This window comes from Protopterus annectens, chromosome 6.part0 (assembly GCF_019279795.1).
Source record: "Protopterus annectens isolate FY-2018-M chromosome 6.part0, PAN1.0, whole genome shotgun sequence".
In the NCBI taxonomy this organism is placed as follows: Eukaryota; Metazoa; Chordata; order Ceratodontiformes; family Protopteridae; genus Protopterus; species Protopterus annectens.
Window position 1 is genome coordinate 1,716,173,204 of NC_056737.1, and position 12,212 is coordinate 1,716,185,415.

Below are 12,212 nucleotides of genomic sequence, written 5' to 3' on the forward strand. Positions count from 1 at the left end.
CTATGTGTGGAAAAGACATTAGACACTATAAAAAGTTGTTCCCTACTTACCAAAATCAGCCAATTTCAGCTCCCCAAGATAGCTGATAAGTAGGTTTTGTGGCTTTAAATCACGGTGCAGAATTCTCTGACGATGGATGTAGGCCAGACCTCGCAACAGCTGAAACTGGAACAGCTACAAAGAATAAAATACAAAACATTAAGTTATAGCGCACAAATATATCTATAGAAAGTAGCGTTACATCAGCATTTTATCAAAGTGCAACTAACACTAATTGCAATACACATGGTAAATGTAGTTCTGTTGCAAAATAAAAATATCTAAAACATGAGTCATGCATGAGAGGCAAGAAAACACAAAATCCAAATGCTCGAACCACTGAAGTTAATGGAGCAGGGCGGGCCCCTCTCATACTGCCCTATCTGAATTAGTCTTACTCCACAGCCATACCAACTACCAGTAAAAGCAGCTTCCAAACATGTACAAAAGACAATGTTAGTACTCCAATGTGCTAGAATCTCGCACAAGAATAATTAAGTAGGTGTAGGGAGAATTAAATCCCTCAGAATGGGGGGTGCAATGCCTTGCCTCCTGTATAACCTTTGTTTATTCTGGTATTGTTTAGAAGTGATGCATTTTCTATGTTTTCAGTGCATTTTTGCGTTTTCAGTTTTTTTTTCTATCATTCCTAATCTGATCTTTTGTTATTCAGAATTATGCAATAAATTCTGCAAACTTGGTGCACATCTGTCTAGAACTGAATCAGGATAAATGCTTCTAAAGTACCTACACAGCATGCAGTTAAATTCATTCTCCACACAAGCATCTATCTTCTTCCATCTCAACAGATGTAATCATTCTTTTCCTATAGTAAACCATCTCAATTAAATTTATGGATTATCAGCACCTTGACTTAAACTTTCATTACCATTCGTATGCAAAATAAGGACTTCTCAATATAAACTTCATGAAGCTGCATAAAGGAATTTAGCAATCACCCATGACTGGGTGTGGGTGTCACAGGATTAACCTATGGGTTGCATGGATTAATCATGGGTGATTAAACAAAGCCAATCATGGGTTAATCCGATGATACCCACACGTGGGTTATTGCTACTATAAAATGACATTATTTAAGAAATAAATTGCATATCCTGCTTAAATAATGTCTTTGAATAACAGAACTGCAGTACTCCTCCACATTCCTCCACATTTACTGATGTACTGCACATGCATGTGGGATTTACATCAACACGCTTACACAGTACATCAGTTCTGTTCAGGAGAAGCAATGTAGAAAACAGAATCTCTGTTGCTGTTTCTTTCTGCTACTATTAATGCAAAAAACAAGGACAAAGCCCAACAGAATGGGGTGAGGGAACAAAGGTCTAAAATTAGGCTCAGATTTTACTGCTCTTATAAACTTAGAAAGTTACTAGGACAAGAGGGTTTGTATAAGTATGCATTTTCTGAGGGATATGAAGCTTAAACCTCAAATGTCTGTCATTTAATCATTTGAATCCCTAGTGGCTTGCCAGAAAACTACATTTGTTTCATGAGAAAAAGATGAAAAGTATAAGGCAAAAATCTCAATACTGCAAAATTCTGGACAATTGAGAGGTATGAGAGTCTGCCAACATTTTAGGCAGGACAGTACAGAAACACAAGGAAAATTAGGTACATTTCTGTTTCTTTACTTTTGCAAAACATTCCTGATTTTTCTTGTGTTTTGCTGTGTCCTCTGTAGCATTTGCCAGTAGAAAAGTTTGTTCTCTCAATGGTACTTCAGCGGCCTGACTTTTTCTGTTGGCATATGCTTGATTTACAGTGGGCATGCTGATTGGACTGTCCAATCAGTATGCTTATTTTTGAATGGTAATGAGCCATTATTGCATAATTAACTGTATAATTGTGGTCCTGTGTGAAGTGAATTGTTAATCATGAAACAGTAAATAAATGTTGTGTGTTCAGCAACTCTTACTCATGTATTTAAGAGTACATTGTATAACACTTTATTTGAACAAATTCACTAGAGTTTAGTGACAAAACTGGCTTGTGTGTGCAAAAGGCTTGTCTGAATGCAGGGGATAACAAGGAAGCCCCAAAGGGGTAAAATGAAGTTATGCAACCAGATTTAATAAAATCCATGTTGGCATAGTGTACAGCCTACATGGAAGGTACCGTGGCCATGTACGCGGTTCCCCATCAGTAGCGTGCCATGCATATTAATGAAGGCATGTTACTAAGGGAGAGCCGTGTAACACAGTTATTGAATCAGTGTAGGGAGTGTGTTACTGTGTCTGGAGATGAATAACTTACCCCCTGCACTGTCAAAGAGCAGGATATCATTGTATGCACAGGTATTAAATATTTTTTAAGTTTGTGCAGAGCGGCGCAGCTTACAGCAATTGACATGTTCCAGACATCTCAAAGTAGAAAACGAATACATTTAATTATGAATGCAAAGGTCACGCTTAAGCATAGCTAAGGGGGTTTGCTCGGTGCGCAGCAGCACTCAAGAGTGCTCACATGTAGTGGAGAGCTATATGTAAAAGTATAGCAGCATTCTACACTTCCACATAGCCAAATGATTAGAGTGACAGCCTTACATGCAGTAGATGTTGGGTTTGAGTACACAGAGGGTTTATTAAGCATTTATTCTCCAAATACAAATTATGGCAAATATTTTTAAATCCTGATGTGCTGCACTCAGCTAAGCTCCACTAAGTCCTGTTAAGCCATGCCAAGCACCACTTAAACAAGATCTGTTTAGCACTGCTTTTTGCACTGCACAACTCCACTTAGTCCTGTTAAGCCATGCCAAGCACCACTTAAACAAGATCCATTTAGTACTGCTTGGCACTGCACAGCTCTGCTTAGCTGGTTTGCACACTGCTAAGCAAGTAATGCCAAACACCACTAAGCATTGCCAGTTTAAGCACTGTTCATCTGAGCTCAGTGGGTTTGTTTGGTGCTAAGTGAGCTGCTGCATTTTAAAAACTTGCCCAATGGCATTAAAGTGCAGGAAAACAGGGTATATTAAGTGCAGTAGGTGGGAATACTGCACAATCTGTTGGAATTCAACCTGTGAGGATACTATGGCAGGTGTTGGAGAGGCTATGCACTTTTGGGTGCAGCAGTGGAGCATTGAGGAGTCCAGGGTCATGGTTGTATTCCTAGTGAAAAACCATGAAGACTGGCTCATGCAGAGTGGTTACTGGGGCTCGGAGTACAAGGCAGAGGCCTTGGACTGGCTGGCAAGAGCCCTCACCAGTGCAACTGGTATCCCCTGAACAGGTGTGCAGTTTCATTACCACCATGACAACCTGAAAAGAAGGAAGGGAGCACTCATGGCCTCTTGGGTTCAAGAATTCCAGGCGGGGAATGTTCAACCAGTGTGTAAGTATGTTTATCTGTGTTTCACCAATGCTTCACCTTGAATGTCTGCTAAACTGGTATGCATAATGGTGTGCTTCTCTCCCAACAGTTACAGAGGTGAGAGGTCGCAATGTTGAGGCACATGCAGGGCGCCTGGCCAGGTTGCACTGGGAGTGTGGTGAATATGGATGTATCTTCCAATCTATAGTCATATAAGCAAGAAAGAGTAAAGCATTAACTGCCATAACAGTTTTTATTTTATTGTAATGAATGTGGTCACAGACCTGGACTCAATAACTGACAACTGCCAAATAAAGAGTAAAGCAGTAACCTTGATTAAGTAAATGAAATAAAGTTTCTATCACAATAACCATGGAATTACAGTAGTATTGCAACACGTGCATTACATTACCTGTTTGTCAATAAAAACACCAAATATACTACTAAATGCATGAAGACATCTGTAATAAGTGGTTGTGCAATACTTGTGGAATGATACCTGATATTTCAACCCAGTAACAATATATTGTGTACACCTGCACTTTATTTAGTAATGTATAGGTTACCTAGTTCTATGCCTTGATTGCATGTCATACTGTCACTGCACTGTATTATAACATTGTGCTATTAGTAGCAGGTCATGTTTTGTTTTCATGTTACCTCTAGGACAAAATCAGTCAGTCAGATATCAGCAGTGACTCAGTAGCTCAGTTTGTTAAAAGCTGTGTATGAAGTACATTTTGCTAGATACAGACCAGGGTTAGAATCCAATTCCATGCAATAATATGCATTACTGCATTACATATGTTATGATTATAGATATTCTCTCCACAGGGACTACTGGTAAAAGTGTGATGTAGCTCATAGTATGTGTAAAGAACTGTTTTTCAGTGTCAAAAACTGTTAAAATCATTCTCATGAATGTGTGACTTACCCGAACAATAAATGAACTGGTTCAATAATAAGAAAGTATTATAAAATAAAACCAATAAAATGTGTCATAAGATTATCATTCTCTCCACAGGGACACAGGTAAAAGGATGAGGTAGCTCATAGTATGTGTAACTAATTGTTCGTTCAGATGTCACAGACTGTTAAAATCATTCTCATGAATGTGCTACTTACCGAACAATAAATGAAACTGGTTCAATAATAACAATGCCTTCATTCTTCAGCTGACCAACTACCAGCTGAATATCTGCAGCTAGCAGCAGCAGTACTAGCTTACCCAGTCTCCATCCTAATTAACAGAACTATAACTGAATCTACTATTCATTCCCTCTGGAAAGTCTCCCATATCATTCCACTGCATAAAGAAGGAAACACTAACGAACTTTCTAACTTCCGTCCTATAGCCTTACTATCACCACTAACTAAAATTATGCAACGCTGTATACACCATCAACTTTTGAATCATCTTCTACATAATAACCTACTTGCAGACTCCCAACATGGTTTAGACCTTTCCATAGCACTTCCACTGCTCTTCTCTCCTTTACAGATCCCATCAACAAAAATCGCAATAACAACCTATTCTCCTCTTCTTTATTTCTCGACCTCTCTAAAGCCTTTGATATGGTGAACCATTACCTTCTGCTAGACACTTTGAAATCTCTTTCTCTTGACTCTTTGGCATTGCACTGGTTTAACTCCTATTTGAAAGATAGAAGACAAGCAGTCCTTTGGGACAGCCATTTATCCTCTCAGCTCCCAGTCACCATCGGGGTCCCCAAGGATCCATCTTAGGTCCCTTTCTCTTCTCCATTTTTATAAATAACCTGTCTACTTCCCTCCCAACATCCACATGCATTCAGTATGCAGATGATTCAACACTCATCTGTACTGCTGTATCTCCGGCTGAACTTCATTCTTCCACCCAAAAAGTCTTTACAGCAGCAGAAAACTGGTTCCAACATATCTGCCTCCTCCTTAATCCCAAAAAAAAAAAAAAATTACTATTTTTTTCTCAAACCCTTAAGTCTGCCCCTCTCTCCTTTTCTATTGTCTCTGACAATGGCACTATCATAACACCTGATTGTTCCACTAAACTACTAGGGTTTACAATAGATAATCAACTAAACGTTGATTCCCACATCAACCTAACTATCAAAGCTGTTAATAAAAAGATAGGTGCCCTCTACAGACTTAAACCCTTTCTTTCAGCAACTACCAGAGTGTCTCTAGCCCAAACTCATCTCATCTCTACATTATTGTATGCCTCTCCATCTTTTATCAACCTATCAAAATCTAACATTCAGAAACTAGCCACATCCTACCATAGCATTGCCAGGTTTGCCACAGGCTCCCCATTTCGTACCCATCATTGTGTTAATCTCAAAAAACTTGGCTGGCTTGAACTTCAAAATCTTATTCTTCTACATCAATTAGTTATCACCCATAAAATTCCCTATTACCCTACTAATACAGCCATACTTAACAACCTTGTTGCTCCTTACAGGAATCTTACTTCCCTTCACTCAACTAACAAACTGCTAGTAGCTACTCTCAAATCACATAATAAATCTGGTGACTCCTTGTTCACAAATGTTGTTGGCTCGTACTGGAATAAACTTCCCATTGAACTGACTACTTTAGTCTCATCACAACTTTTTAAGAAACAATTAAAGAACTATTTCAAATCTCACTGGCTTTGCCCTTGCTCAAATCCTGACTGACCCCAGCATCCAACTTCCATTATAGTTCCCTCCTTTGCCTGTTGCTATACATCCGTCTTTTCTACTTGTCTCTCTCATTATTACTCCTCCTCCTCTGCAGCTCTCCTGGCATCCACATGGATATTACTATTCCTATGATGTCACTTTCTCATTTACACTAGATATATTACTGCAACCTGTTATCTCACCTTCTATTTAAACCTTGTATTTTGATTCCTACTGTACAAGTCTGGGTCTTAAAACTATTTCCTCTGGCACAAAATGTTTATTATATCTGTTAATATTGTAAACATTGTATAGACTCTAGTGTCTATTTATTTTTTTCATTACAATTCCTGCTACTGTAAAGAGTATGGGATTAGGGATCCTCATATTTTTTTTTGTTAAATTGCTACTGTTCTGTTAAATTGCTGGAATAGTTCTGTAGTTACTTACATTTTAGTCTCTTAATGTGCTGTTTTATTTACTAGTATATAGTGGAGCTTTTCTCCTTGGGCCTCTGCTGAAAATGGACATGTATCCAGCCAGACTAGCCCGGTCAACAAATGTAAAATAAATGTAAAATAAATAAATAAATAAAACAAACTATAATAAGAGAAACAAAATAAAATGTGTAATCAAGGTATGACTGTATTCCTAGAGTGTCTTGTAAAGGTTGCTACAGTCAATTACTACATGTGATGCATATGTCCCCTGCAGTCAGTGCTATTAGGTATGATTCCCATGCCTGGCAAGCATGCCCCTTCCACTGGTCCTGCTCCACCTTTGGGTGGAACTGCCTCAGGGAACGGGGCTCCCCCCCAGGAGCAAGGGCGGAGAGCGGGTTGTCACCCAGGAACAACTACTGACCATGTTGCACAGGATTGTGCATCGCAGTTATGAAAAATGCCTGGACTGGATTGAGGGCACTGGACAATCTGGTGGGGCCTGAGGGCCCCAGTGCCCAGCCTCCAGCACAGCCACCTTCAGGGCAGTGAAAGAGCAGTGTTGACTGCCCATGGGTGGGGATCTCAGTCATGCTGCTGCCACCTGGAGGCACATGCACCTCTGATTTCACAACACCCTCCCTATTCAAGTTGTTTACCCCCTCATTTGTCACACACCACCCCTGTATGCTGTCTTGTCTGTCTTGTCTGTCTGCAAATGCAACCTCTCCTACCCAACTCACTTCCCCACATGTACCTATACCCCTTCCCTAACATTCCACTCTCTTCTTAACAAAAAGGGCACCTAGCCCGTAAAAAAAATATTGTCCCATACATAGCGCTGCCCCATACATAGCGCTCCATTTCGTACATGTGTCTACTGGACACAAGTAATTACATTAATTAATAACTACATTTATGCTGCCCTCACCCCTCTCTCTGGGGTATGAGGCTCCAAATTCCAAATTATGTAAAACCTGCACAGCTGTTGCTGTATAAGAAATGGAAAGGTATGGCCTTTCGTACACCCTTCCTGCACAGCCCTACCTGCCTTTCAGTATGTTTCCCCCCCCTGTTTGCCCTATTTCACCACTTTCCTATCACCCCCTTTTCTTTTCTTTTTTATTTTTAGCATGGGTTTAAGAGGAGCTAAGTGGCACACAGCAATGCTGTATGCCGTGCAAACCCACACAAACCCACTTAAAATGACCTTAATCAACTTTGGTGTTTCTCAAAGTATCAGGCACATCTGCAAAATAATCTCCCCTGTCATGTCTTGGACCCAGGCCCCTGTCAACTACTGCACAGTGCATTAGCCCACTAGGCCACTCAGTTCTGAATTAAAACAGGTGTTTCCACCAATATATACTGATTTCCACTGACATACTGCAAGCTCATGTAATGGAAAAATGGGAGTGTACTTGAGACTGCAATGCAGACACTACACCAGTACACAGCCAAATAAATAATAATGGATGGACGTGAAGCCTGGGATAGCAGGTATGGCTGTTAACTGTACAGATAGTTTCAGAATGTCCACAGCTGTGCCCTCTAGTTTTGGCATGACTTTCAAACAAACATATCTGCCTGCTAAAGTACTGGCAAGTCATTAAAGATTGAGGTTAGAAAATCATGACGGACATTTGAGTGTCACACGTCATACTCAGAAAACACATGCTAATGCACATCCTGTGTTACAGACTGTATGCATGCACATATATCTTGCAAATACAGCTGCTGCAGCACTGACTCAGTAGCTCAGTCTATTAAAAACTTTGCATGCAGTACATTTTGCCACCCACAGTCCTGGGTTCGAATCCAGTCTGTTGCACTTCAATAACTTTCTTGTGAATACAGCAAATAATGACTGAGTCATGCAATTTTAACCAAAACAGGTTGCTGCTACTCAATTAACTGCTACCCATGTTTGCAAGTCAAAGATCTGTAGGTAGGGACACACTGCACATATTTGTATAGCCTACTTAAATCTCGCATACTACTTTCTGATTGGCACTGTTATATAACAGATGTACTTTAAGCACATGCCTTGACTGGACTGTTATGGTTACCCTCACCCTGGCTCTGCTGTAATGACAGAGCTAACACTGCTCCCTCAGTGACACATACAGCTTGCTGTCCTCCAAAGTGTTCAAACTCCCCACTATGAGTCCTAGGCAAAAAGCAGCAGCTGCAGCCTGCAACATATGCAGCTGTATGTTAAGCTACCTGCTACAGACCTACCATACCTCACAACCCCCTAGAACACGGGATCTACACAACACCCATACATAAAGGGGTGGGGCAAAGGTCAATTGACAGGCACATGTTTCACAGTGTGCCCCTACAAGCATACTGAGCTGATAGACCAGCAACTACTGCAGCAGCATGCATATTCTGATGGGTATGACGTGTGACACTCACACGTCTCTTCCACCTTACTGACCTCAACTGACAATGTATAACACTGAATTGCCAGATAATCACAATGTCATTTGACAATGGCCAAACATAGCATGCAAAACTCTGGACATACCTTATACAGCTCAACAGTGGACAGTATTTGTACCTATATCTGTGATGCTGTAGTTTCCACACCTCAGTAATGTCCATCTTAAAGACTAAGAAAGGGGCCTAGACCTACATGAAGGCCTTAAATATTGCACTGTTGTGCCATGTCATTGGCTAATGAAAGTACACCCAGTTTTTTCTGGATGCAGTTAGCAAGTCTGAGCCATGGATTGGTGCACAGGTTACTACCTGTTAATAAGCATTAATTACAAAAGGAAAGCAACTGCCTATGGAAAACAGGTCTGTAACTTGCTTTACCAAGACAGACTGTGATTTAGGAAGCATTTACCTTGAGGATTTCTTCACAAAAGGATTACATCACTCTACCAGGTATGTAATACAAGTCCCCATATAATGGGACGCAGATGGGAGAATGCAGTTATGGGGAATAGGGATTACAACGGTAGGCCAGTAGTACATCTCTGGGAATGACATGTTGGTGATAGTCTGCTGTCCAACAGCTATGGGCATGCTTCTCAACTGTGCCTGCTGTGAATTAAATCACAGCTGTGGCCCTCTCACTCCATCCTACAATGGTCGACTCCTGTACGAATACTACTGGATTATATGTTAGACATACTGACAGCAAGTATGGGTGGACACAGCTGTCATATCACACGATGTGCTGTCATTCACCTCCTCTCAGTCTGTGAATGAAACACAGGAATAGTTCAGACATTGTAAAGGTGTAACTGACTGTCCCTGATGTACTCTGGCTAGGTCACTGTTTTGTCGACATTCATATTTCTTCACTTGAGAGCTATGGCTAGCAAACCTGGCAACTCCCTATAGCAGGAATTCAGGTTATAGCCATTATTAGTGGGGGGACACAGGCCCAACCTCAATGACAGAGTGTACATATTGGTCATACAAAGTAAGAGTATGAATAGAGTAACAGATATTACTGTAGCATTGCTGTTTTCTGAGGGTTCTGGCGTGTGACAGCCAGATTCTCTATATTCTGAGAAAAAAAAAACAATTACTAGCCAACCGTTTGCCAGACATCCACATGTTTGAGGCAAAAGGGCCACATATATCAGGCACATGTACACATTCCACAAACATCTGTGTACTGGAGAATTAGGTTGCCTACAGGGAAGATACCCTACAGCATGTTTGCATTGCTGTCTGTCATTGTAGCACACTGATGTTGCTGGACTGTCCCCATATACTTTCAATAACATACACCTATTTATCTGACAGTGGCTGTATGAGATAGTACTGAGATGTTGCCCATAAGGGACACGCCACAGTAGATGGCATTGATGGGTGTGGAGACATACAGTGCACTCTGTCACTGCACATAGGGACATAACAGGTATTGCTACTATGCTGCTGACAGCTGCATATATAGTGTGTGCATAGACTGCGGTGTATGACATGGGGGGGGGTAGCAGTGGATAGTGCAGGCCAATTTGGATGTGTAGAGTCTATTACACATTGAATTGAAACATATCTGGTCTTGTGATGTGTTCCCCTCTTCTTGTCTTTCAGAAAGGATGTATCGACAGAGGCACCCACCGTTTCCTGCGTGGGTTGCACTGTAGGTTGACCTCATCACAGTAGTCAACCAAGTAGGGCTACAGGACAGAACCTGCAAACAGGTCCAACATTGGGGAACAGATATGGTCAATGCTGCATGGCAAAGGGCTGCCGCAGTGGCCAGGGACCATGCTTCCACTGGTGGAGGGCCTATTGCAGAACAACCACTCTCAGCCACAGAGGAATTTCTGGTGAATTAGGGATCAGCCACCAGCTCTCAAGCATCCATCACCCCATACATCGTGGAGGTGGGTAACAGCATCCACAGCAGAGGCATGTCCAGGTAAGCCTCCTGTGTTCATCACTATAGTACTGTATCAGTCATTGTGGCAGCCTCTGCATACCAGTACATGGGTGTCACGTCTATCTGCATTGGAAGAGGGGTGGTTATAACACACAGTTGTGCACACATACTCAGAATGTCAGCAATGCGCATATTGATATATCAATATATTATCATGTAACAATGCCACGTTTGGTATGGCTGACAATACATCTTCCTCACATTTCCATAGGTATGTCAGGTGTGCCTGGAGTCCAAGGTCCTGTACCCGGTAAGTGTGATACTGTTGTTTTATGGATCATATATACCCTAAGAATGCTAAGGGATACCATTTTGCCGTAGACACAAGTGATATGTGTAGCCAAAGTGCAATACTTGTATATTCTATTTATGAGGGGTTAACTAAAGTGCATTGAATGGGTAATCACAGTTGTGCATTTGCAGAAGCATTAACACATTTGCACTTATTTTTGAGAAGGTCTATGCAGTCTGCTATACAGGAGGCAGTCACTCACAGATGTCTGTTCACACACAATATGGAGATGATACATACCTGAGGCAGTGATACTAGAACTGGCATAGTATGCTCAAGATGGGTGCAGTGTGGTTTAGGTGTAGGTCTATCACATGCACTGACATATTGCTTATCTCACAGGTGTACAGTACTGGCAACATTGAATGGACATAGCTGCAGTGCATGTTATAAAAGACATGTCTTGTCTGTGTATGTTGCTGTCTGCTTGTGTGTTGTGCATGGGATCAGAAATAAGATGTGTTATGTATAATGCAGTTGTAGCTCTTCACCTGTATGTGTGTGTGGATTACCATAAATAATAGTGCAGGTAGCAATGTACTTATTTTGTCTTCCTCCTCACAGGTGATGTCAGTGTCTCATCAGACTCTGATAATGATGGTGGCCATAGTGAGGCACAGGTGGGGTTGTTGGGGGCTGAATCTGTCCCATGGGTTGACATCCCACTTCCTCCCCAATGGTCCCCATACACAGTCAGCATGCCCATGCATACTCAACCCTCTGCGGCCACAGGTATCAGACAGTCACAGTGTGGTGGCATCAAACAGGAGAGTGTGACAACTATGGCATCAGTTAGTGCAGACACTAGACATAGCCACAGAGCTGGTGAGGTCCCACACAGGCAGATTGATAGGGGTGCTCAAAGGAGGACTGCTGCCCATCCACCACCTATCACAAGTGTCACATCACGGGTCACTCGATGCATGTTTTGGTTTGTCATGGAGGGACAGGCACATTCCAAGTGCAACACCAGACAGATGATCAGGAACATGGATGCAGCACAGTCTCACAACCGTGACTCCCTCCAC

The 12,212-nt window shown here is 41.6% G+C and overlaps 1 protein-coding gene across 1 annotated transcript in view; it reads right to left on the reverse strand.

Annotated features, from left to right (window-relative positions):
* CDK15 (cyclin dependent kinase 15) overlaps positions 1-12,212 on the reverse strand; it is a 1,846,298-nt gene that overhangs the window by 796,179 nt on the left and 1,037,907 nt on the right. Inside the window, exon 8 of the mRNA XM_044075109.1 lies at positions 51-174. Within this exon, the coding sequence (XP_043931044.1) occupies positions 51-174 (124 nt within the window). The remainder of the gene's footprint in view (positions 1-50; positions 175-12,212) is intronic.